We start from the raw sequence: 27,988 nt of genomic DNA, 5'->3' as shown, positions 1-27,988 counted from the left end.
CCTCTGAGGTAGTGACCATGATTAGTATGAGACAGGTAATCATAGAATCGTTCAGGTCAGAAAAGACCTTTAAGATCAAGTCCAACCATTAACCTAACCCTGCCATCCCAACACTAAACTATGTCCCTAAGCACCCCATCTACCCATCTTTTAAATACCTCCAGGGATGGGGACTCAACCACTTCCCTGGGCAGCCTGTTCCAATGCTTAACAACCCTTTCGGTGAAAAAATTTTTCCTAATGTCCAACCTAAACCTGCCCTGTAATGGACAGGAGAGGAAAGCAGCACAGCATGGTGCAGAATACTGCTGTGCATAAGTGGAGCAATATGTGCAGTAAGCACTGCGCCAGAGTTGGCCACGGTGTGTACTGAAACAGTCCTGTGGAGCACAGTGCTGGCTGTGGCAAAGGCAGGGAAGAAGAGTGCTCCACAGCTGACAAAGTAGGCCTGGGGGAGTGCTGATGATGAATGAATACGGCTGAGGTGTATTTTTATACAGCCTACCAGCTGTACTTAAACTCCAGTTCAGTCCCTAATAAAGGAAAGGTTCCCACCCCTGAAATAAAAGGTTGGTTGTATCTTAAAGCAACTCAAACCAGTGCTAAACCTACTGATGAGAATAGCATGATGGCTGTTGCTGAAAAGGCCAGTATCTGGCTGGCAGTATTTTACCGATGCTCAAGTCAACCCAGTTTTGACAGCAATAACAAGACAGCAAGAAAATGGGAAAACTACACCTCCATAGCTTAGTAACCTAGGTGAGGAGATAAATGCAGACTTTACATTCATACACATATATCTCTTTTCCAAGAAGAGATCAACTCCCATTTAGACACCCAGCATTTGGGCATATCACTAGGGTTCAGATCATTTGAAGATCCAGCTCTAAATACAGTTGAAAATCTGGTGCTGTCCTCCTTAGATAAGGATTCTTCCAAGCAGATACACATTCTGGCCAACACCTGCTTGAGGGCTTTACAGCTTCTGTGTCAGTTACTAGGTAAATTCTTCTAAATACCCAGCTGTGCTAGAAGAAGAAATACATATGTGAGTTTTAGAATATAAACAGGCTGTACTACTCCACTGGGTGTACAAAGTGTTAGAAGCTGCCATCTCCTTGCTGCTAACAGGTGCTACAATATTTCCATTCTAACTCTTTCTTAGTAATTCGGGTATTTGAGATAAACTTTGAAAGCTATTTGTGAATTATGCCATGACTAAGGACACACAATGTAATCTCCTGCGATTTCTTAGCATATTTTCAAATCACTGAGCAATGCTTTTATTGGATCTACAGGCATGTACTTTCCAGGCCAACATCTTGTGGCACTAGGGAGGATCACACCTGAACCAAATACAGGCTGAACCAAACAAACCACAGAAAGTAATGCCAGTGATCCCCCCAAAGAAGCATAGATTCCAGCTAGCCAAACTATTAAGAGCAGCCTGCGAAAGAGATCCAGGAAGTCTGGATCATAGTCAGACCACCACACGCTGAAGGTAAATAAGCCCCAGCCTCCGGCATCTGAGTTTGATTTTTGCTTTTTCAACTGGCTGGTAAAAGTGAGCTAGCAGTGTACAAACTTGTGAACAGAAGAAACACAGGAACAGCAGCCTCAAAGCAGGCAGCATAACAAGTGATATTAAGCCAAAAAAACATTAGCTACTCTTTCTATTTTCACACCAGTTTCTTGAAAGGCTTTGGAAAACTGGCTTACATGTTATTTTGGGGGAAAAAAACGCACAATTTTTTATGCTCTCTGTCTAAATTTTGGTAGAGGATTACTCCTATCAATGCTCTTGTCCTTACTTTTTAACCTCACCAGTAGGCCATATACATACACTCATCTGCAAATAATTTATCCATACATGGGTTTAGAACAGATTCCCCATTACATAAAATCAGCTGCTTATTCAAGAAAACCTTCCCATCTCAAAGTCCTTGCTGATACACTGTACAGTGGAAGACATAGGAGGATTTTATAAGAAACTGGTATTTTCACCTTACTTCTCTTAAATAATACTCTGCTATCTGGAGTGCTTAGAATTGAAATTTTTTATTTTCTATTTTCCCAAATTATTAGGGCTAACTTGATTATGATCCTGACAACTACATATCTAGCAACTTCAATCTGATACATTTGATTTTACCTTTCAGTTACTGAACTTTAAAAAGTGCATAAAATCAGCACGTTATGCACATTGATTGTGAAGACAGAATATCAAGTCCTATATAAGGTAGCTTAGTAACTTGCACCATAGACTAAAATTTACTCAGCTGTGTCTCAATGTACTTTGGGATTGCTGGAATTACTAATTTTGCTGGCTTTTTGATAAAATGTCAGCAACTATTTCCACCACAAGTCTCCTCCTCCTCAAAAGAAAAAAAAAAATCACCTTTCTTCTATGTGCCAATGATCCTTGATGCAATACTTGGGATTAGAAATTCCCCAAGAAAGTAAGCATCTCTAATAGACTTCTATATACAGAATCTGAGCTGGTACTCGTAAGCTGTGGCAACTGGACCCTCCTCTCATTGAGTTACTGGAAGGCACAGAAGGACCTTAAAAATGGGATGCATTTCTATAAACATAAATTCTGTGAGTAAATTGTCAGATCCAAACATGGAAACAGAAGGGAATTTCCTCTGCTTAGATGAAATATTTGGTTGCAGTTAATGAACAAAGAGGACCACTTGCAATGGACTGCAAGTCTACCAAAATATGCTTACATTTCCACTCCTAGAAAATTACAAGACAGAGTAATTCCTTACATCCTCAGACTCAAAGACATGGCAAATCATTTTGTACTGCCTCTTTCCGTCTTGGGAAGGGTGAGATGCTTCCACATTGTCCTGGGAGTTAGACCGTGGCATTCGCCTACGAGCCATCAACACAACTATATTTCCTATATCTGCAATGTAAGAAATGGTCCGCAGGGGATGATCCATCATGGTTTCCTGGGGAATACAAAAACCAACATGAGCAGCTGTTTCAATGAAGTTCTTATTGCACACCTAGTACTATGAAAACAAATGAAGTTTGTGTAAGTGAAGTCTGTAATATCTGTCATGCATGAAGGGAGATGCCAATAGAAAACAAGAGCTTCACTTTCCAAAAGTAAAGCAAAAAGCAAGTTTTAAAAATTAAAATTGTGTTTTCTGTGGAAAAGCACATAAAGACCTATCAGAAGCTGAATATGCTGGGCATGTATGTGCAAAGGACCATGAACTTCAAATTATCAGAACCAAACATTTTGAGCTAGTCTGAGCACAATCAATACTTGACGTATCATGGTTCATAAGAAATGAGCTGACTGCAATTAGCTTGCTTGCAAATTCTAATTGTTTCAACAGCCAGACACACCAGAGTAACTGCATGGTTCTTGAGCATGGATTTCTTACTAGGAAATCCTGGAGGGAAATAACAAGACCCAGCACTTTTTGAAGGACAAATTTTGGCAGGTAGGTGAAAGTCTGTTTCAGTAGCCTACTACTGTGATACTGACAAAGGCCTCTTTGTCTATACCTGTGTGTCTGCATTCAGTACTTTTATTCTCTGTGTAGAAATGAAGAGGTCCACTTCAGTCATGGGTTGAGATTCACCTTCTGGAGCCTGCAAATAAATGGACTGGAGTCAAACAAACACATTAGGTAACATACTTACTAATGATGTTAGCTCACAAACAGGGGTGCACTAAGACACAGTCACCAGAACAGCAATGCAAGATAGAGTATTAGACTGCAGAAGCTAAAGATAAACACAAAGATATGGAAACTACATACATACATGTGGAAGTGATTTGGATATTATTTGAAAAAATTGTTAACCCCATAAAAGCTTCCTTGATATTTTTCCTGATTCAGCAGAATTATTCCTGACTGCAGCATGAACTATGTTATGAAGATTTCATGAAAATCAAAATGATTCTCCCATTTTCTCCACACTATGAATCCCACTTTAAAGAAGGTTTTTCACACAAGCCACAGAAAGGTGTAACAGCATCTCTTGCCTGAGGAATTTCTATATGGGCTAACAGTGACTGGCAAGACCAATGGAAAGACCTGTACCACGGCTGGGTACAGTTTAAGCAATTCATAATGCAGTTCTGGTAAGAAGACCTCCACAGTCAGACAACGTACTATTCAAGCACTAACCCACTTTAGAAGTCACATTTTGTTAACAGAAAGCAAACACTCGTATTTTTAAAAAAAATTAATTTGTTAAAAGATACTTAAAAACTCCATAAATAAAACTTATTACTAAAATGAGTCAATCTCAGCATATTACTGTGTGTATATACATAATTATTTTTCTTTTTTGCATCCAGCAATTTGACACGTCTGTGAATCAAACAAAGCACTCTTACAGAAAGATAAAATAAAAAAGAAAGACTTAATTTTAATCTATCATTTTACAGAGTTAAAACCTTTGCCATGTCAGTCCTGTTTCTTTAGTATGCATTTTGGGTACTGCCTGTAACCATTTGATAAATCCAATCTTTACTCTATTTCTAACATGAAATGGCTAATGATAAGCAACAAAAAATGGCCAGTCAGGCAACTGATTTCTGAGAAATGTCAACTTGCATGGTGGCTCAGAAATAAACCTTAAAAAAAACTTGCTGGATGCAGAAAATAAAAACACAAAATAAAAAGAAACGCAAAAAACCCTCCCAGAAAACAAAAGAACAGGCATAACATCAAGCTGATGGAGTTTGTACTGCACCTTCTTCCTGCTTTTGGCTAATTTCTGGGCCATCTGCTTAGCATGGAACAAACAGAGACAGGAGAATAGTTAGAGAAGAACTTACAGAGACTCCAAGTCAAGCAGGAATCTGCATGCTAATGCCAGGGCTCACAGACTACTACCTGTTCTAAATTAGTCCCTGTTTAGATTAATGTCCTCCTTTTCTTTTTGGCTTAAAAAAAAATAATTAAAATGTCATGTTTAGTACAATCACTTTAAAAAATGAAAAGAAACCTCACCAAAAGAGTCAGGAAGAACACAAAAGGATTTTTTTTTCATTTAAAATATTACTTGCAACAAACAAGGGGGCTTTTTGTGGTTTTGTTTTTCTTGGGGATTTTTTAAAGGAAGAAAATAGAGCTTCCCCTCATTTGCAGCAGTGTAAACCATGAGGTTACTTCTATTGAAGCAATACCAGTGTAAAAGGTGAGGGAAGAATCCTAACCGCTATTATTCCAGCTTTTTCAGGTCTGAAGAATTTAGATTAAAGATTTCTAATGCTCTCAAACTTAAACAGTCTTCAAAAAATAACCTCCCTGAAACTACGCCATGTTTTCCTGGAAAAACAAAATGACAGAAGGTAACTTTCACCTCCATTTTCTCCTCCGTCTGTGCAAATACCCCCACACCATTGTTAGCATTGCATATCGGGACAACAGGTTTTCCTGTGACACCTGCACAAAGACATGTCCACACCACCACATTTTTTCATGAAGGCAGTGGAGCACAAACGCCTGAAAATAGGTCTCTTGTCACTAGGTAGTTTAATTGACTTACATCCAGAGATGCATCAACCCATTGCAACAAACTGATTCCTTACGTGCTACTTCTGTGGCAACAATGAGGCCACAAACTGCAAGCATCATACTTACAGCCTTGCAAACATTAATTCAAACCAAGGCAAACTGAACTTACAGACCTGCTTACTGAAGAAATGCAACGCTCACCAGGATGGCAGATGTCTTTTTACTTCCAACAGTTACAGCCTCTTATCTAATAAAATTAACAGGTGTTCTTGTAGTGGGAAGGAGGCTTACTATTACAGGCTTCATAGAGGTTCATGGCTAACTACTTTTATAGAGAACAAACAGGAGGCCTGAATCGCAAGACACATCAAACGTTTTATACCAATGCTCACAACTTAAATCTGTCAGGTTTCATCTAAACAAATCTGAAAGCAGCTGCTGAAACTTTAGACTGTGCTGCTTATTTATGAATATAAACAGTCTCACATCACCTTTTAGTGACTTTTTTCAAACTAAGAAATATTTGATAGCCTGGTGATTGCAAACTATTGCAAAAGCAATTAGAACTGTCTCATGCTGCAAGCTTTTCATTACATTAATATTAATTTACATTGGTACTCAGAAATAATACACTCATCTTGAGTAACAGCTGCCTGCCACACACTGTGCAAGGGGAAGACACCCGTGAGATAGAGCATGTAAATGGCTTTCCAAAATCAAGCTCCCCTTCAGACAATTTCCCCTCCCCTCCCTAAATTTTAGAGTGGTGGATCTCACAAAAGAAGGCCAGAAAGAAGAAAAAGGGGGGGGAAAAAAATCGTTGTGCTAGAGGTTTACAATGCAGAATCAAAGATTAATTGAAGTATACTATCATTCAATTTATTGAAAATTCTGCTCTTGCAATGGAAGCATCTGGTCTTAGGGGTATTTTAATCTTTTGAAGAATGACTTTCAAATATTTCATAAAACTAAGGTAATGATATGGAACAATCATTTAGTAAGTGATTTAACACCGCTCAGAAATGTCATAAAAGAAGTTATGTTCCACGAAAAAAAACAAATTAGGACAATTCTATGCAAGACACTTTACCAGACAAATTCTCTTCATCACCATGTTATTTTGCTAATTTATAACAAAAGATTCTGTCTATATTCTTAGAAAAAACAGAAACTACATAATCAAAACAAAATATTCTTTTTTTGAATATACACAGTCCAGGCTTTTAATTTAAGGTAAATTAAATGTAACTACATATCTAGTATCATTTTACAAAATTATGAATTGTTAAAAACAAGCAAGCTTTCACTTTTGCTACAGAGATGTCTTAAATATATTCAACCCATTTAACCTATACAAAAAATGTACTGCAACTCAGAGACCACTAAGTAAACAAGATGCGCAGAATATTAAACTGTTTCCACATATGAGCTCTGTCTTAAATTGCATTCAGTAATTAAATCTGCTGTTATCTAAAAATGTTCAAACCCGCCACAAAGCTCAAATCTGCTGATGAAAAAGAAGATTCATCATTAGTTCACCTGTGAAACGTAACAGCACAGATCAGCTGCGAACTGTAACCATGAACATAATCTCTTTTACTTTTACAGGTATTATGGATCCACTCCAAGAAAAATGGGAAAAGATATTTCTTTCTATGCTATCTGAAGAAATGAGACTACAGTCTGAAAATGGTGAGAGACCTTTTTTATTACTAAAGGTACCCCCTAGTGGAAATAAGAAGTAACTACGTTTGACGAATGCCTTGAAAGCAGTGTTTCTGTTTTAACTTAGCTGGACTTCACAGAGATGAACACCCAAGCAAGACAACCCCCAGCTCTTGTACTTTGAAGTGATACTTGTTTAAAGAAGCAACGTGGAGAACTGTTTTCGAAATTTTTTTCATATTCTAATGAGTACGTGGTCTAAAGGCTCTGCTAAAAGGAACCATTATGGGGATTATTAAACTCAAAAGGAACACAGTCATATGGCAGGTATGTGTGCATAGTGGACCTTAAACAAAACTCTTCTCCCCTTTTTAATGCTCTTAACTTCAAGTCTGCAAATTTTTAAAAGCTGATTCTTAATTCATAACCTGTTTTCTTTAGCCATAGAGAAATGTTTCACATGCAACGCCTAACACTGTAAACAAACATGAGTAGGGCACAAGTCACTGCCCTACATAGTCATTGCGTGAGCAGTATTTTACACATTGGGCTAAAGGCTATCTTCCGCAGTGATGAATCTGGCAGCAGGAACTCCATCTGTCATACTGAATTTCTCACTAAAGTGTAGCTTTAACGACAATCGGCAACAAAACCAGCCAAACCCAACCCTAATAAATCAAAGACCCTGAGGTGCAGGGAGGTGTATTTACGTTGCCTGAGCTTTGCCTGGAAGCAGAAAAGCAGTGTACAATGGTATTGTGTGCCATGCAGTAAGCCAACAGTTTTCTGAAAGACACTTACAGTCTCAGAAAATTATGCACACAAGCTAGGGTTTTACCAGGCCAACAATGCAACTACTTGGGCCTCCACCCTGAGACAAATTTACTACAACCAAGAATATGCATGCCTGATGATTTATGTGGATGTATAAATTATGGGGTTTATGAGTGAAATCAGCTAAACAGACTTCTGTTTTGAGGCACAGCAGTGCTGAGGCATAGCAGAATCCTCAGAAAGAGCTTTATTTTGTTAATGAATTTCTAAGAAATACATTTAGTATCAGAGAAGGATTCTACACTCTTATACCTCATAGACCTGCTTTGAATCAATTCAGTTCCAGTTTTCTCCAGCACATCTCTTCAGTCTTTGTCTGTTGTGTATTTCCACGCAAGCTTTATCTCCTCGGTGCAGATTTTTTGCCCAGCCCCAGGCTCAAGTTCAACTCCTGATATCATTTCCCTATGAGAGCTGATGCTAATCTTTCCTTTCAACCTCCAGTGATGTGTCCTTCCTAGATCCAGCCTCACTGAAGCCCTTATTTCTCTCCCTTCACAATCTTACCCTTAGTTTCCTGCATATTCAAACCACTAACTTTTCCACCATGCGGCCAAGCGTCAGGAAAGAACATATGGGGACTACTAAACAGACAGGCACAGCCTTACTTGCACCCAGAGCAGGGAAGAAGCAGACTCTGTAAGGGAAAGTCTCCACTGTAGCTTTGGGAAGAACCCACCAAGACCTGCCAGGGTTGAGAAAGCTCAGTGAAAAATCTTTTTAAAAAATGTCACTGAATCCAGAGTCTCCAATGAACACAGAAAAATCATTCTTTTTCAAAAGGCTCAGTAGTTGTTTAAGTTTGTGGAAACTTCTACAGAGATGGCAGAAGACGACTTCTCTGTAACAGGAAGGCTACATCCCTGCCTCCTCTAAAATGTTAAAGAGTGTTAGTGATTTTCAGAGACAAGGTTACAAGAAATTATGTATTTGAACATCAGCAAAACTACAATTTCTGGAAGAGCCTCAATGCTTCTAGCCGGAGCTTTCCTGTGAAAGTTTCATACACAGACTCATCTTGGTTTCAGCTGGAGTAGAGTTGATTTTCTTCCCAGTAGCTGGCATAATGCTGTGTTTTGGATTTAGGATGAGGAGAATGTTGATAACACACTGATGTTTTCATTGTTACCAAGTAGTGCTGACACTAGTCAGGGACTTTTCAGCTTCCCCTGCTCCATGAGGTTCACAAGAAGCTGGGAGGGGGCACAGCCAGGACAGCTGACACCCACTGGCCAAAGGGCTATTCCGTACCATATGACATGAGCCATATGGTATATAAACTCAGTATATAAACTGGGGGGGAGTTGGCTGAGGGGCAGCAATTGCTGCTTGGGGACGGGCTGGGCTTTGATCAGTGGGTAGTGAGCAGTTGCACTGTGCATCACTTGTTTTGTATATTCTTGTATCATTATTATCATTATCATTATTATTTGATTTTCCTCTGCTGTTCTAGACTGTTTTTATCTCAACCCACAGGGTTTTACTTTTTTTTTTTTCTCAGTTCTCTCCCCCATCCCACCTGGAGGGTGGGAGAGTAAGCGAGTGTCTGTGCGGTGTTTATTTGCTGGGTGGGGTTAAATCACAAGACCGACCTGAACACCTGGTGTGGAAAACATTGGAAGGAATAACAGTAGGAAGCATTAGCTGACCTCAGTAGACAGTGCTATCGGCCTTGCTGATAACACGCTGTCTCTCTTCCTTATACAATTGCACACAGAGTCTGAGTTGGAATCCATAACAAACTACACAAAAGAACATACAAATATCAAACTAAGGAAAATTGTTTTGGTTAGCTGAATTAGCGGACAATGAAGCTGTGTGCCTACTACCCTGTATAGGTAGCAGGAATATTGCAGCAGCTTCTACAACCCTACAATACTTCACCCACATAAGTTTATTTCTGTCATCATTGTAACTTATAATACAGCAGTGTGCCCATTGCTTGTCACAGTCTGTACAAAAATCAGTGGGCATTTCTGTTTTCCAAACAAACAAAGCAAACATACCGGATTCCAGGATAAATTATTTTTTCCATACATCTCTGTACCATCATCACAGGCTTTTCTTTTTAAATCAGCTCATTGCTATTATGTGGTAGAGAAACTAGTATCCACAGCAGGGTCAAAAATAACTACAGACATTACCACAGTAATGTGGTAATTCCATCAAATGCCAAGCCAGAAGCAGCTTCAGTACTTACTGGTTATATCCTGAAGCTGTTTTCCCTCAACACCCAGGTAATATATAACTTAGACAACCACTCACTTCAGATTCTGGCTTAAGAGTACACAGCACAAATATTCCATTAGGGAATTAAAATGATCTGGTAACTTCTCCCTATGAGTCTTGTTCCAAAAGCAGCACTAAACGTGATTTATTTTGCGGAAAGAAAGATGAGGCACTTAACCTTTCTGAAACCACAGATAACCCCACATAAAAAACCTACTGCATACGTAGGAAGTTCATATCCACAACCTTAAAGCACCCGTATGAGAAGCAGCAGGAAAAATTCCTCACCTTGATCCTGCTGACAGCTTCCTGAGCTTGCATCATTCTCACATTCTTGGAAGGAGTTTTATCAGAAAGGAGTTGAGTTGAGCCAAGGTAATTGGCAGCAAAAATGATTCCATCGATTAAGTCTTCAGGATCGCAAGGTCCAGGAACTGTAACACAGGAAAGCAAACGTTGAAGAAAACCATGCTGAACCACAGCAAAACAGCAGTACTCTGATAATTTGAGCCTGCCCCTGACGGCTGCAAATCCTCCTCTGAAATACTTTAGTTTATCATGATGATATGGTGACCAGTACTTTCAAAGGTACAAAATGCCAAGTAAATGATCTCGACATCTCTCCAGCAAAAACTGTAATTGTTAATCCAGCCTGTCTCTCACAATAGCTCATTCTTTTGTGAGCAGGGGTCAGCCTGGAGCACTATAATCTCTGAGTTTTCCCTGTTACAAAGGGACAGACACAGTTAGGTGTCCCACCTAACTCAGAGGGTGAGGGGTGAGCACCAAAACCAGCCTTGCAATTGTAAGACCAACAGTCGCAAACAGGAGGAGGAAGGGTACAATGTAGTAACAGCCATCAGCCACCTGCTCACTTGTGCGTAGCTGTGGTCAGTACAACTGGCACAGGAGCCTCCTTGGTAATGCTTTACAGGAATAAGATGTCTCCCCTTACGAAGAAGACTGACTGCCCAATTAAGCAGACTACTTTTATGCCAAAGATCTTTAAAAATCATTCTTAGTCTCAACGAGGATATTGAGGCAGAGAGTTAAATAAAAATGTTGTTAAATACACAGAGCATGGGCCCTTCTGATGGCAAAACAACTCTCTTAATCCCACAGATTCTTAACGATCTGACTCCCATCAGCTTCCGTGGAAAGTCAGAGGGTGGTGAAGCATTTAGTGCCCAAAAATGCATACCCTTACAAAGCAGCATTTATGATCTGGAAGTGTTTTGGTGTTTGGCAATTATATCTAAAACCTGTAGATGTAAAAATATTCTATTTTAACACCTTGCTACATGCTAAAATTTCGATGATCCAAAAGGGAGGCTGGTTAACCTATGAAGCTTCTTGCTTTCTTACAAGTAAGGAAAAACAATTGAGGTTCAAGACAAGTGAAAATGCAAATCACCTTAAAGAAAGCTAATGGTAAAAAGTGTCCACGTCTTACCACCAAAAAAATAAACTGGTTTTGGGTTTGCCTTTTTTTTCTCTAAGAACAAAGCAAAAACTCTACAATATCAGAATAGAGTTTTTATTAGTTCAAGGGGTATCTTGAGATATAAGGCATTGGAGTTTAACATTTAACATTACTCAGAATGCCAATTTTGTTCTTACTGTAACAGAAGAGATTAACAACCGCTCAGAATGAGCATGGGTAACTTTGGCCCCAAAGAAATGCAAGGCATTATTAAGATTAAAATAACAGAAGAAAGAGCTGGAGATAGGTATCACACTGAAACTACACACACAGACAGACGTAGATGTATAAATCTTGTGAGCAAGTTTGTCTCCTTTATGGTTTCTTTAAATGTGAAAATCTATGACTAGTCATTTTAACATGCTCATCTCCAGTGTGCAGAATTTGTTCAGATACTATGTATCTAGAAAACTCTCAAAATGGACCAGTCACTTCAAGTACGTGACCAAAAAGAGATGGCATTTTTTCCTTAGGGAAATTTATGCATCTGGAAGTACTATATATTTGTACACTCTTCCAGTCCTGAAACCATACAGCATTTTAAGAGTTGCTATTTGTTACCCTCCATGTCAAGGCTTGTTCACCACTTCCACCACTTCACTATAAAGGATACAAAACCCTTTATAGTACAATTTCTGATCAAAACACAAAAACCATAAACATACACTGACAAAGACTTCCAGAAGGAAGCATACTGAAACCAAAAAAGGTATGTGCTCTGTCTTCATCAGAGGTGAATGTACAGACAGCACTGCCTTTTGTAAGACACACACCCCCCCCCCATTTATTACCTCTGACAATGAAATTATTACCTGAATGGAAGTGTAGCATAGGTCCTAGCAGGTTCTTGGACTGCTAGTGCATATAAATGGAATTTTTTTTTTTTTCTAAGGAATTTTGCACTGGACCAAGATCTAAGAAAAGTGTAGTTTACAATTTTTTTTTTTTTTTTTTTTTAAAGGAGGGGAGGATTATTGAAGATAGCCCTTGATAGGCAGGTTTACCACTAGGTGATGAATTTCAGTTCTAAGAGAGAACCTTTATTTCTGCAAAATTCCAAAGCCCAGCTAGTTTCAAAACAATACATGAAATTGACATTCTGGCCACAGACTCCAAAATACGCAGCTCATACACTGAAAGCTAAACCAATGGACAATTTGTAGTCTAAAGAGAATGATCACATAATCGTTTAAACACAGCACACTGTAAAGCAATCCAAGGAGTTCCAAGGCAGTCCAAATGACACATCACATCAACTGTATTTCTAGCATTTCATCAAGCATATGGAACAAATGCTGTTGGGGGAAAAAACCCAAATGAAACTTCGAATTTTCTGCTTCTGTCATGCTCTCATAATGGCATAACTGGGTTTTACAGCATGCAGTCTCCCTGTAAACACAGGATGTAGACTCATACAAAGGTAACAGCAGTTCATGTAGCAGGTAACTTGCTTTTTCACATTGTTCTGAATAAACTCAGCAGTAGTACAAGCACAATCTTAACTCTAAAACAGGGAGCAGTATTTAATTAGAGGACAAGTAGCTGTAAAAGCAGTGCAGATTTCCTCTGGCAGGCCTGCCAATTAATCCAATTAATTTAATTCCATTAATTAATCCAACTGAGATTGGATTGAGCCTGGCAATTGAAATCGGCGCCGAACCTATTTTTCTTGTCCATACACACCCACATGTGTTGTGTAAATACCACAAAAAATCAGTAGTGCTTTAAGTGATACTGATGTAAAACCAGCAGCACTGAGACAGAAACTATGAATGAAACACTAACAGAAATAAAAGCTCCATGTTTCTGAACTTCTGAAAGAACACAGTAGGATTTAGCTCAGGTTCCAGATTGGACACAATTTAATCTAAATCAGTATATCCAACCCTAGCAGCTTTTCTATTCAGCAAATAAAAATACAATTTTATACAGTATAAATATTGGTGGGGTTTGGATATGAAAAAAAATTTAGAAATTGTAGAACTATCTTACCTTCAACATAGGTTGGAAATGAAGCCAAGCTTTTTCTGGACTGTAATTAAGACAAAAAGGATTTCAAACAGAACAGAGCATGCATAAATACGCAGTAAAAATTTCTCCATGCAAAATAAAAAAAAGCAAATTAGTCACAGCAAAGGACAATCACCATTTATTAAGATTTATTACTATATTTAGTATTTTCAAACTCTAAGCAGCTACTAGAGTTAAATTCAATGTATTCCATTTGTGTCATTATCTATCAGGCAACATGCTAGGCCCAGTTTTCAGCTACTTGTTGGTGTTCAGTAGTATATTAACTGTGTCTACCAATAGGTGCTCTACTTTTACTAGCAAGAAATATGCAGGAAAACACATCACATCTCAAAGATACTGGATCTTCCAACTACTAATACATATATGCAGGAATATATAAGATTACACTGTACTTTTATTACTCATGACTGAAACTATCAGCCCAGTCAGTTATTCATTAACCAAATTCTGTATTCATTAACCAAATTCTGTTATTCATCAGGACTGTTCTTAGATGTATCCCTCACATTACTACAGCCTTCAAAAAGCTTCCTGAATTTTAACAGGTCAGGCAGCTACCTGTATTCTGTGGAGTAACTGAATTCACTAACACTTCATCCCTGTATCAAGCACAAAACCATATCTGGTAGCTTCAATGTTGTAAAAGGTGAACAAATAAAAAAAATCCCGACTTGCATGTGTAAATACATCATCTAAAGTAAGACCATACTTCCAACTGCAATTTTGTGTGAAAGACTCATGTGGTTAACATTTGGAACACCTATAAGCTACAACTTTCAGTGAGTAAGACTCACCATTTTGTTATAATCAATAACATAAAACATATAGGAAAATTTATCAAAGAAAATTCTGTGTGGCAATATATAGATGGTAATATGTATATTGAAATATCTGCTGCTATTGTATGTTGCAGATAAGAATTTCGGATAGTCCAAGGACTACAAAATTTTAGCGAATCTACAACTGATTGTATTAGCAGTAACTCCAATGGCTGCTTGATAGAGTTTTATTAAAAGAAGATCTCTATATGATCAGAATAATGCATAATATCTTAGACAATTTCCAGTATATTTCCAGACAATATCCATTGAATTATATGCCAAATTATTTTCCTTTATGATGGGCAACTTACTAGGTTCTATGTATTAGTGGAAAACCCAGGTAAACTGGGAAGGTCACAGTTACATGACAGGTTTAGTGACTAACCCCAGGGAGTGTTTTCCACTGCAACAAATAGAAAATGGATGTAACAAGTAATATTTTTCCACCAGTGGTGCTCGTCTTGCTATAAAATAAAACAACTCATGAAATAAAAACAAAAGGTGCCTGACACTGTTCCTTACGAAAATGACTAAACTGCACTGCGAAACCAAGGAAGCTCTCCATCAGGGATTGTACTAACACAAATAAAGATGCCAATAAACAATGATCTCCTGCTGCCAAAGCATTTAAGTTGCTATGAGGACACCAACATGCCTTTTCAGATCTGTGTCTCTTTCATCTCTTGAGATGAATGTTTTTACTGGACCACCCACCCATACTGACTTCAGCAATTGTTTGTTAATTGCTGCTGGTGCAGTGCTAGGAGCGAGGTTCAACCACTGGACTCAACACTTTGGCCTAGAGGACAAATCCCCTACACACCTGAGACAGCTCACGCATATAAATGCCCTTTCCAAAGAACTTTCATATTTTTAAACAGAGCGACCAAAGTCTCTAACTACACATTTGGCAACTATTCAGCAATCTGACTAGCCGATGCAACTTCTTTTCAGGACAGAGTGGTGTAAATTGTCATCATATACGATTTTATTGCAAAACCACACAAAATTAAGGATATTTGTTCATTGCCCAGGTTGAAAGACATTCTATTAAGACCACAGGAATAGTAAAGTAACAGGTAAAGTTACCAATAGGAGGAAACCTACACCTTTTAATTTTACATATCCATGAATAATGAAATATCAAGGTCATTAATGTTTCATTACTCCTGTTAATCTCCTTGCCACCTAGTGTTATAAAATTTATATTTTAAAAAAAGGTTTTACTAAGACCTAGAAGTCATTCCCCAAAATTATGAGTCTGCTTTATCACTGCTGTTCTTGCATTGGAAGTACTAAAGCAGGTATTATTGCTCATTTGAGGGAAACAAATAGCCTGACACATCCTACTGTGAAAACTGGTTTACTACCTCTGACACTACATGTGAGCACATGCTAAAAACTGAAATGAGTAGCATCTTGTTTGTTTTCTTCCTTTGGGTCAGTTTATTGATATTTGAAAATTGCTAAAAGTTAGGATATGTATGAAGTGAAAAAATCTGTACTGAAGAAAGCTAAAGGCTTTAACAAGCTAACTATAGCAGATGAAAGTTTAATGGCAAAGTCTGTTGTTGAAGGCTTTAGCACATGAGAAACTGAGTTTCTTAAGTCTTTTGAGACCTTTCATTATTTTCTAAATGCAAATACAGACTGGCACAAATACACACATTACAAGATTAACACTAATTAGTGTTTCAATTTTAATCAGTATTTCCAGTTATAGTAGAACAGGTTTTTTTTGGGGAAGATAACTCATGCATTGCTATCAGTAACAATATGGTATCGTTAGACTACAGTTTCCAGATTTTTTTTAAGTTTAAAAACCAAAAAGTAAATAAACCAAACATTTGCAGATTTTCCTGTTTACAGAGCGAGCCATCCTATACTTATCCAAATACTTTTTATGCCAAATGAATTTCTTTTCACACTGCAAAGCTTTATTTTGAGGAGCCTGGAGTCAGGAACTGAATTCTGACTGTGAATCACTAGCAGGTCAGTTTCTGCAATGACAAAATATTAAGCAGCACAAACTACTACCTAATTAATTTTATTTGAGCAAGCTTTTTCATCTGGCTGAGAAACATTCTTTTCTTTGCAGGAAGACATTCTGTGGGGAACAAAGAAAGGGCTTCTTCCTTTTGCCTCTAATAGAGAGGTGATGTTGGCTGGTTGGTAAATCAATGCCTCCCAGTCTGTTAAATAAATTTAGTGGCAGCTGAACACAGAGTCAGAAATGCCATGACAAACAGTCTGAAGTATGTTAGAAATTCAGTCAGGCAGCCAGGCAAGCATTAGAGGAAGGAGCTACGAATCAGCTTTTCAAGGCTGTTGCAAGTTTGGAAGACGTGAAGGGATTGCACAGGAACAAGGGTGCAAGGAAAATAAAAAGGTGTAAGCAGCAAGAACAAGACTGTGGCTTTTAAAAATATATCACTCTACCTCTTTATTAGTGGAGGCCTCTGCTGTACTGCAGACATCCTGGTGATGTTGCCTACTTGACGATTCAGCACCCCGAGGGGACGAGGAATCTGGAGATGGAGACTAGACATGGCAAAAAAAATAAATAATAAATCTGAGTGACCAACGTATAAAATTGTTTTTTCATGTTTTCCTCTAACTTGGCAGTGGAAATAAGAGATGAGAAGAAGAAAAAAAAAAAAGAAAAAACAAGACAAACACTTTTAAAATGTACTAACCTTTGCTTTTGATCATAATGATCACATACGAGTATCTCAGTGGACCTATTCTGAACAGCTAAATTTTTTTTAAAACACCTGTGTCTATTTGTCAGTCATGTATGAAATGAAGCAGTTGGAAAATAAAAAGCTGTACTCAGTGGCAAGCAACACTCAGCCAAAAAGTGTGTCATAAAACAGTATTTTTGCCAGGTGAATGGAGGATCGTATGATACCGGTATTAGGCCAAAATACTTAACACTTACTGTCAGCATTCAGCTAAGCTGAGTTACAGGATTTTCAGTTGCACAAGTACATGCCTACTGCATGCAGGCTAATGACTGTGAGCTTACTGAAGGCTGCAGGCAATGCAGACTGATGTCCTAAGCTCTGACATTCTATGAAAGAAAAGATGAAGTCACTAATAAGCAAGCTGTGATGGGACACAGGTGAATTGACCACGACTAGAACACAGGGATTCAGCTAACGATTACTCACTCGTCAAATTGGGGACCATGAAGAAAAGAATGCTACTTCCCCATAAGCACACATGCTCTTGGGTATGATTAACCTGAAGTGTTAAACTAATCTAATCTGACCAGATGTGGGCTACAGTAGTTTTCCATGAATCTTATTCTATAATCTTTGAAAACAATTTTCATAAATTGTATGGAGTAATACTAATGTATTCAAGGACTTATGAATATATTCAAAGGCTACTCAATACCAGTGTAATCAAGGACTACAACTCCTCATCCTAGATACAGCACAAACTTGGAAAATATTTCACAGTTCATGCTATGATCTTAGTATTATACATGCTCTCTAGATCAGATTTTCTCATTTTTCTCCCTTCACCGTAAACAAGCCAGTGGAGAAACTGTCCTTCCAATAATGTCCTAGTTTTTCATGATCATCAAGAATGCCACAGCAGAAAAACAAAGGAACAGCATAGAAAAGCCGTATCGTGGAATATTTAGACGTATGTGATCCATCAGCAAGTATCTTGGTAAAGGGAAAGAATGCCTTGGGAAAGGATATTCTAATCACAGGCAATTCCTAATGAATGTTGGTGGTACTAAAAAGCTGTAGCAAGGTATCTGAAGTCCAGAGCAGCAGGGACTGGTATGGGGGTATGGCACAAGAACACATTAAAGAAAGTGACCAAAATGAGAATACAAAGCTTCAACCAGCAGGCTTTTTTAAAGGCAGACCTTAGGGAGATACCTGCAAAACATGTCAGTGCATATGCCAAAATGTGAACCCTCAGTGGAAGATTTAGCATTTAGCTATGCAAGCTGGGTGTTTAGCTCAGCAGCCCTGGCATTCTACACCATGACTTAGGGAGTTTGGCCCTAGCTTTGCCAGCTCAACAGTTCATCAGTGATGGCAAAACAGTCAAATACTACTCTTCTGGTTTCACAAACAATTACATGGCTTTTCTCTAAGCCAATGAGTCATACCAGAACAGAGCTACGCTTCCAGCTCCAATCTAGGAGTGCCCTCCTGCTATGCCTCCACTCCGGCTGAAACATTGAGTTCATATTGAAGTATTGCAAGCTTAGCTTCACAGATATGGAACAAAACAAGAAAATAAATTCCCTTCTCCTCCTCCTTCTCTTTACCCTCACTCCTTTAAAAGGTCTATCTTTGCTAATTAGTAAATATTAGAGTTATAATTAACTATCAAGGGCTTCCAAAGAGTTCAGAAGCAACTCCTTTTACAGCTATCTCCTGGGTAAAAGAGCAGCCCTTGCATCTCCCTGTATTTTGAAATACAACTGCAGGGCAAAAAGGAGATGCAGCTGTGAAACAGCCCCTGACCAGATGCAGCTGTGAAATGGTCCCTAGAACACTGGCACATGCTCGCGCTGTCGGACTGAAGGGTTGCTCATTGCACCACTGCATTCATGCAGGGGCTGTGGGAGAGATGCAGGCTCCCCTGAGTCGCTGTGCGACTACCAGGGTTACAGTGCCACAGTGACTCAACTGCACAAACGGCAATGCCTGTTTGCTTAAGAGAGCGCCCTCACAGTGCTCACATTCCCAACAGTTACGTAGTATTTCTGTATTAGGATTAAAGTTAAAAGGTGCACAATGCTATCAACCTAATAATAGCAGCGGGTTATTGTAGAATTAAGCTTTAAATAATAAACAAAGAAATCAAGTAAAGCATGCTGTATTTTAGAATCAAATGTTTCCACAAAAAAAAGTTCTTTAAAATGTCTAGAAGTTCTCATATTCACACACTAAAGTGATAGCAATGATTTCATTTAAACCAGTTGGTTGCTGACATTAAGTAATTTTGCACCATTTAAAAGGTATTAACAGTTACTCCAGTAGCACTACAAATATCTTTACTCAGGTATTTTCATCTACAAAGTTACCAGAATTAAGCAACCATCAAAATAAATCACACAGCTTTCCATGTGCTCTGTTTGAATGCCTGCTCAATGCCTGCTCAAATTTTTCTGGGGAAAAAAGACCCAAAAAACAACAACCAACAAACCAAAACCAAAACTACCAAACCCAAATATCCAACATCATATAAAGTTTGCTACGTGACATGACATGAGAGCTGTCCCCAAGAACATTTGTACAGAAAAGTTCAGTCTTTGAACAATAAGCACTCCGTTCTCTTCTGCATCAAAATGCATTTTAAGAAGTACCATATACAATGCACAGGGAAAGAATGCAGTCACAGCAATAACAAGAATTATTTGGATATATCATAGTGGATAGACAACTTGCATAGCTGCTCAAAACACTACAACTGAAGTCTAAAATAAATGATTCGTGACTGCTTTGTTGTCTGTTAACAAAACAAGTTTTGGAAGCCTAACAAAAATGCTGTCAGAACAAACATAGTAAGTTCATGTGAAGCATGCTGTTATTACATAGAGAGGTCCATCAATGGAATTACGAAGTGTTAAGTGCAGCAACAAAAATGTACTAGTTATCCCATTTCTCCTCTTGCAAATCTACTTACATTTTTCTTACGATACTCAACCTGGTACATCCAAAAATTCTCCATCTCAATTCTGGCGTTGTTTGACTCTAACTAACATGCAACCCACTTCACCTGAGAAACCTTCCTTGCTATTGTGCAGGAGGATTTAGTAACAGAATTTGTAACAGGAGAGGATTGTGTTGCACCGTGGTGCATCTCACCTATCCAGGTCAACCCAGCTGGTCATGAAGACACACATAACTGACACTGAAACACCTTCAGATAAAACCACCCACCCTGGCTTTATAAAAGCAGCATTGTTTTACCTCCTTTTAGCAGCAACTTATCTGAAGAGAGTGCAACCTAGGGAGTCACATCATCACACACAAGGCTGGGACAGAGGGGATGAAATCAACAAATACTTCAACGCAAGATTCCCTTAAACAAAAGGCCATTACTTGTATGACACCAATGTCCACCTACAGGCTTCTTGGCAGAGGAATGGCAATTACAGTTTTCTTGCACATTAGTTTAGAGGAGTCAACTGGATAAAGCAAGGCTTTCAAATTTATTTGATTTCAGTGATAAAAAGTCTTCTGAGAGGTAACCATAAACATCAGACAAAGGTCAAAGCATTATGAAATATTCAGGTCCAACATGCAAGTATAGTTGGATGCATAATTTCACAAGCACCACCCAGTACAGCACAGCTATGGCAGTAATTCTCTTAGGTTTTAGCACAACCATATTGTGTCAGAATATCTACTGTGATTTGAACAGCTCAGATTCTACTCACTAAAACAGAGACTGAGACCATCAACATAGCTTTCATAGCTTTTACATGGCATAAAGTACCCATAAAGAATGGAGCTGAAAGCTGAATTTTCTTACAATATAATGAATCACCATTATTGGTTGTCTCTGTTTAAATTTGCTCTAACTAAAGTGATAAGAATGGAGAGTTTGAAAAAGTAAAACCAACTCAGAACTACTGTATACATACATGTATACTGTGGCCCAATCTATGCAATTTAATTTATCACTGTGACATAAGGATGAAACTTAAGTTTGTACTGTACTTGTGGTGTAACTGCCCCTGCACATACCCAGTGCACTTAACCCATGAGTTTGCTGGGTGGTCCAGGACCTGTCCCCCCTCCTCCTCCCTCCCCCCCGCCAGTTAGTACACAGATGTGAATCTTAATTTGGGGAATCTCCTGATGCAGCTCATGATGCCGTGCAAGGACGGAGCCTCCTGCCACTTGCCACCACCTGGACAGTGATCGACAATCCCACTTGAGAGATCTGACTGTCTACACGTTACACTATGCAAAAGCTACGAATAAACTAGCTTTTTAAAAACAAACGCACTGTCCATGAGTGTTTGCACAACACCGCTGAGTGGTAATTCTTCAGTAAAATTCACTGAAAAGTTACAAAACCAGCGATATTGACCTAAGCAATAACTGTGTATCTCTGTCAAAGTCTTTGAAGAAAGACCCCCTCCTGTCACTGTTATAGTACTATGTCTCAAATACAAAATAAAAATAAATACCTAAGAATACACAGAGGTTTAGATCTGACATAGAAAAGTCCGAGTGAGCAAACAATAAATGTAACTGAGCCTCTTAGGGCAAGGTGCCCTTTATTTTGCCCACTTCAAAAAAGAGTCTCTTGGCCACGTGAGTCAGCAGCAGTAACCATCTAGTGCCCCAGTCACACTTTGTGAGCTGGTAACTTCTCTCTGAATAAAATCTTAGGCTGTACGGAGCCTGAGCACCCGTCAGATCGCACACACAGGCTGTGTGGGTAGGGTCTGCCCAGCAGCCTGCGCGCTGGATGGAAGGCTGCCCGCGCAGCAGGGCTCCAGGAAGCTGGTTCAGTGCTGGCTCTTTCTCTCGGGCACGGACCTCCTTAGCTGTACTTTCACTTGAAGTTGTATTTCCAAGGCAGCTTCATGTGTCAGTCTGAAAAAATTAGTGTGGATCCCTCCTGTGATTTCAACAGACTTTAACAAGTGCTGTTCTAGTTTTCAACAGCACAGAAAAATCACTTGAAATTGCTTTCATCTTTCCATAATTAAAAAACATACTAAACAAAAAAAAAAATACTCAAGGGATTATGTATCCAGTGCTCACTGTAATTTAAAAGCCCGTAAAACTAATCTGAAGAGCGTTTGTCTTCAAGAAGTCTAATTGGTAAATTTAATCTTTTTTCTATGATTGATGAAGCTTTCTGCCCGGGATATTAAAATGCTTTTTGTTTGTTTGTCTGTTTGTTTTTAAATGATTTTTGGTTTGGGGCTTTTGGGGTGGTTTTTTTCTGTATAATTTTAAGACTGTGGGTCTCGCACAGATGACCTGTATTCTGTGTGCTCAACCAACAGTTTTAAAAGGTCTGCTCAGAAAAAGAAAATGATATCCTATCAATATAAACTCATCTTTTATTTCATTTCTTTTCTTTCTCTTTTTTCCCCCTTTGTTCATCTATTACTAAAACCTGCTTAATTATTTAAAACAGACTTTTCTATTGCCTTGTTTAATAATACATTACTCCTGCTGTGGAAAAAGTGAAGTAAATCCATCTCCACGGAAAACACTTCTCTTCTGGAGTTACCAGAACTGAGAAAATCCTGCAACTGAGAACTCAAAGTTGAAATAAAATAAACATAACCAAAAAGAACAGAAAAGCAAAACAATGCAGCTCAGTTCTGTTCTACCTGAAAGGCTTGTCTTCGGCTCTGAATTTGTACTTCACAAATCCAAACCACCCATGTATGTGGTTTTACTTTATATTAGGATTTATTCTAACATTGCACTACCTCAAGTGTCTGCAGAGGACCAGAGACTGTGAATACCAGTGAGAGGGCTTTGCACAATCGAAGTCTTGAGACACAGCAAAAAACCCCTGCAGGTTGATAAAACCTGGCTTTCAGGTTAATTGTAGTCTGAGATGTCTGCTGCACAAAATTATTCCCTTCTCCACTTGCATATACGTTCATCCTCAAGTCCAGATCCATGCACTGCAGATGTCTTCTATCTAGATCTTCAAACATCACTACTTCTGTGCTTGGCTAGGCACATTCACAGCAGGTTTCTGGTGGAGAATCTGACAGAGAAGAGTGACGGGCAAGACCTACCTAAATGGGATAGGGGCTTTCCCTTCCCATGAGATAACTGTGTGCATCTAGAAGAACACCTTTTCCTAAAGGCTGTCCCCCTCCACCACTCTCAGACATGTGCGTACCATAAGGCCTGTGCTGGTCTCCAGCTATGAACATTATTCAGTATGATGTGAAGAGATTCTCTCCTGTTTCACACTCAGAAAACACAACCTAACTGCAGTTCCACAGTCTCTTCCATCATAGGTCAGTTTCCTGATGTCACGTTTCTTGCAGATGTGCAGCTCTAACTGCTGTTGTATTTGAAAAAGATATTCTCACGAGGCCATACCCAAGGAATGGTCTGCTTTGGTTTAAAAAGTTTTCTGATAAATAGATTTTGGAAATATTTGTCAACTGTTCATCTCTCATGTGTGGCAACCTTCAAAAAAAACATCTTACTGCACTTATTCAAAGGACACTGAGAGAATTTTCCAGCTTTTATCAAATACACAAGTACACCACCTTCCTTACAAACTAGATGTCCAGGTCATCTCTTACTCAAGTAAAAGCATGCATCACTAAACCAGGGTGCACAAGCCACACAACAGCAAATACTCTCCATTGTTATATATTAAGCAGGTACTTCAATACACTATTTATTTATTCACAGAAGTCTGCTACCTGCCTCCTACATCACAGGAATACCAAGGTTTATTACAGTAGAATTGTCCGTGGGCTGTGAGTAATTTTCTTTTTTCATATACCTACCAAAGATTTCTTTTGAGGAGAAATACACAGGAATGACTGAAATGCCTGGTAGATTAAATTGTGAATAAACCTGGAAACAGGGCATCTTAAAAACAAATAGATACAGTGATCTCTAGCCTTCTTACCACTACAGTTGCTGCGTGTCTTTCCTAACAGTCCCAAACTATACTAAGGTGCAGGCTAGCTGAACACTTCTGGATTGCTGCATTCTCAAAATAGTCTCTGGACACTTCCAACTGGTATCCTACCAAGCATTCTGCTGTGAATGTATCATCCAAACGCTCAGTGCTGAGGAGTTAACAGTCTCTTTCTTGTGAAAAAAGGCAAAAGAGGTTGTCGTCTTTAATGAGTCTCAACTGCAAATCATTCTTCTGACTTCCTGGCTTTATTGCTCTCTTGTGGAGAGCTCCTAGCTAAATAAAAAGTGATTGCTATTTGGATCTAAAGAGCTCCTACCAGTTTCAACATCACATGATTAACAACACAAAATGTTTTGAAAAAGTATTTTCCAGTAAATTCTATCTCTAAAAGCAAAATGGTTTTGTTAAAAAACAATGTGAGGACAATTTTCAAAATAGACCTGCAAAATAACTGAAGATAATGAAAACACCCAATTGGCATCACTTACGTCCTTGATACTTCTGGGGGAAGAAGAGCGTGCCTACCTGAAGGTTAAACATTCTGGTTATATAATTGTTTCTTATTTCAAGGCCAATGTTACAAACCAGACTGAATAATATCTCTGGCATATACTGGTTCCAATGAAAATCTCCTGTCTGAGATCCTGTTTCTTTCTCAAGGGAGACAGAGGAAAAATCTACATTTAGATGTAAGGGCTTAAACTTTATTACGACTGGTCATTCATGCTCACTTAGCCAACACAACCTAATTTTGCCCAGTTTAATGCTAGGTAGTTATAAGAATGCTTTGTTAAAGAAGGCAGACCATTCAGACTATTAATGAGTTGGCATCTGAATTAAAAAATACAGTAAAGCAAATACGTACCTCCTATTCGGTGAAAAATAAAATTCCTACCCAGTCCAAAGTCCCTTCTTTTACAACAGATACTCCCCTCAGTCTGCTAAAGAGCTTCTAAACTATTTGCTTAATTTACTTCCTCTTTCCAAGAACACAGACTATCTGCACATCGACAACCATCACTTATCTTTACACTGAGCTACACTAATGGTGATTATATATCACTGTTTTGATCACAGCCAGCACTGAAAATCTCAGTCATGTTCTCACCTGACAGGGGATGAAAAATATCGAATGAGAAATTAACTTTCTGTGCAAAACTTGGTGACCTAATGTAAATGCAGACCAACAGAAACACAAGTTTTGTTTACTATATGAACATACCAGGCTGACTCCTACCAGCATACCTTAGGAAAGTTAAATTCTGCAAGGTGCAGCAAGATTTTGGAGAGCAGGTGGAGCACCTTCAGGAAGGACTCAGTGCTCTCAGGACCCCCAACCTGATGTCACTGCGACCATTGTGGCACTGGGTGTTACAATCAGGCAATCAGGAAGCAACAGGAAGCTCTTTGACACTCCCAGACGAAGACAGCACTTACTAACACAGACAACATGGTGATCAAAATGTACAGCAAGAGAGTAATGTGATCTATTTGAAAAAGGGGAGAGAAATAATTACAGGTTTGGGAAATTATTAAGAACTTAAGTTAAAAATAATTGTTCTCCCCTATAGAGTAACCTGAGAAGATTGCTTTAGCCCTCCACCTGTCTGCTAATCAACTCTGTAACAGACACAATTTTTAAAATATTTGTAGAATTAATTTTTGCAATACAGTTCTTTTAAAAGAAAAAGTTTCAATGAAACTTTGAAGAAGCAAAAAACTAACCCAAATATGCTAATCACTGTGTGTTTCAGAGGAAAAATAGAATCTGGAAGCTACACGTCTCAACCAGCTTGCATGTTTTTTCAGCAACCTAAATGCCATGCTCCAAAAATCTCTTCCCATTTGTAGAATACTCGCTTTCATCATTTTGAAGGCAGAAAAAAAAAAAATCAGAAGCCTGCCATAGATCTACATGGCCTGTGATCTTTTTCCATCATCTGAATTCCCTTTGCAGAGTCTGAGGTGTTTTGGATAGTTCTAATGCATTCCTAGAACATTACAACAATTCAGTTTAAAACACCAAATAACACACAAAAAGTTCTATTTTTGGTGTTCTTCCAAAAAAACAAAGGTCACAAAAAACATTCCACAGCAATAAAGAGGATGGAGCAGATGTTTGCAGTGCAGTTATCCTTGCAGTAATAGCATGGGTCCATATGATAGACTATTTTTGGCCAGTAAATTTAGTCTAGCAGCTCTTTTCATATCAGGCATAAATTTAATGCCATTAATGGTTGTTCATGAGTTTATTTTATTAGAAATACAGAAAACCCATAAAACTTCAAGTAAAGATCATCATACAGGCAGCAGGAACCACAAACTGGGAACTGATTCTGATCCAAGTTAAGCCTTGTGCCAAAAGTACAGAATTTCAGAAATGCTGATGCTGTAAATCTGAATGATGGCCTTCAACACTTACATCGTTGGAGAGTGAAAACACTTTACAGTGATAATGTAGTATGCTGATGTTCATAACATATTTCTAAAGCCTTCAAGTGGACAAAAAACCTGCAACTTTTCTGGAGTATGAATCTGATCTGTGATACCATCACAAAGAATTTTAACAGATTTCTGATGGAACTGTTAGGCTTGTTATGTGACAGCAAATGACACTTAGAAACCTAGAATGAACAGAAACACACAAGGATAAATAATAGAAGACAAAGTGTTCTGTAGGTATTCTAAAATATTCCATGGCAGTAAAAAAATGTAACAGTACCTTTTTCAGAAAAAACAAGTAAAGAATTTCATGTGACAAATTCTTGTACAGTACAACTAGGATTGGCAGTGGTTCATAAAGAAAAATTTGGCCCACTGATAATGCACATGCTTACCTCTTAAATGCCCTCTATAGTACAAATTTAAAATAGACAAAGCACTACATATTTTACTGAAGAATGAGTCACAGAACAAGAACAAAATGCACCCTCCTTCACTGCCATATATGTCACAATTAAAGGAACGAGACTTGCATAACCTGAAAGTTTTGTATACTCACATCTCCATCTAGTGGCCTCTGGTCGTCAGAGTCCCGGGTTGGACTGATGTCTTGCCTCATCACCCAGATAGGCTCCTTAGGTTCATCGGGGGTATAAGGAGAACGGATAGTCCTTGTCTTCACTTCCTCAATAGCCTCTTTAATATCCTTGATGGCCAGTGAAATTGCATCTCTCTTTTCCTTGCTGTACCTCTGTACAGATTCTCCCGAGCTGGATGTAACTCGAGAACCAGCTGGGAGCTGGCCATTACTTTCATGCCCACCACCAGCAAGACTATGACCATGCTCCACACTCTGCTCCGCCTCTGGCATGTCTTCAGCTGCCTTGTCTAAGCTCTGGGAGCTCATGCTCTGCTTCACCTCTGCTACAATCTGATCAATGTCCTCCTCTTGTTCGTAACTATCCATTCTTGGATAGGGCGCAAACTCTGCCTCCTTCTCAGGGCTGTCAGACTCTCCATCAGACCGTTCATCATAATGGTGAAGGCGGGCACCAAGTGCCTCCTTGCGGTAATTGTCAGCTTCCTCCCTTTCCCGCTCATACTGTTGGATCCCCTCCCTAACATCGAGGTCTGGTGTGTCTCCTATCTCCTCATACACGTGCTCCTGCAGTCCATAGTCAGCGTAAGGCTCAGCATACTGTTCATCCTCTCCTCGGTGGAAGAGCCTATGTGTGTAGACATAACCCGAGTAAGCTGCATTCATGGCTTCCTCGTGTTCGATGGAATGGAAATGTAAGTGATTGGGCAATGTTCGATTATGAATGGCCTCGCCATGCTCAGCCTCGGCA

General features: G+C 38.8%; 1 protein-coding gene across 1 annotated transcript in view; it reads right to left on the bottom strand.

Annotated features, from left to right (window-relative positions):
* The window catches only part of APBA1 (amyloid beta precursor protein binding family A member 1), a 37,274-nt gene that overhangs the window by 8,739 nt on the left and 547 nt on the right, over positions 1-27,988 (bottom strand). Inside the window, exons 2-7 of the mRNA XM_035891053.1 lie at positions 27,199-27,988; positions 17,001-17,102; positions 13,699-13,738; positions 10,512-10,657; positions 3,529-3,615; positions 2,775-2,960 (exon numbers count right to left, since the gene is read on the bottom strand). Of these exons, the coding sequence (XP_035746946.1) occupies positions 2,775-2,960; positions 3,529-3,615; positions 10,512-10,657; positions 13,699-13,738; positions 17,001-17,102; positions 27,199-27,988 (1,351 nt within the window). The remainder of the gene's footprint in view (positions 1-2,774; positions 2,961-3,528; positions 3,616-10,511; positions 10,658-13,698; positions 13,739-17,000; positions 17,103-27,198) is intronic.

Source organism: Egretta garzetta, unplaced genomic scaffold, assembly GCF_000687185.1.
Source record: "Egretta garzetta isolate BGI_Z169 unplaced genomic scaffold, ASM68718v1 scaffold173, whole genome shotgun sequence".
In the NCBI taxonomy this organism is placed as follows: Eukaryota; Metazoa; Chordata; class Aves; order Pelecaniformes; family Ardeidae; genus Egretta; species Egretta garzetta.
Note: the sequence above shows the minus strand (reverse complement) of the source record. Positions and strands in the feature narration are given on the sequence as shown.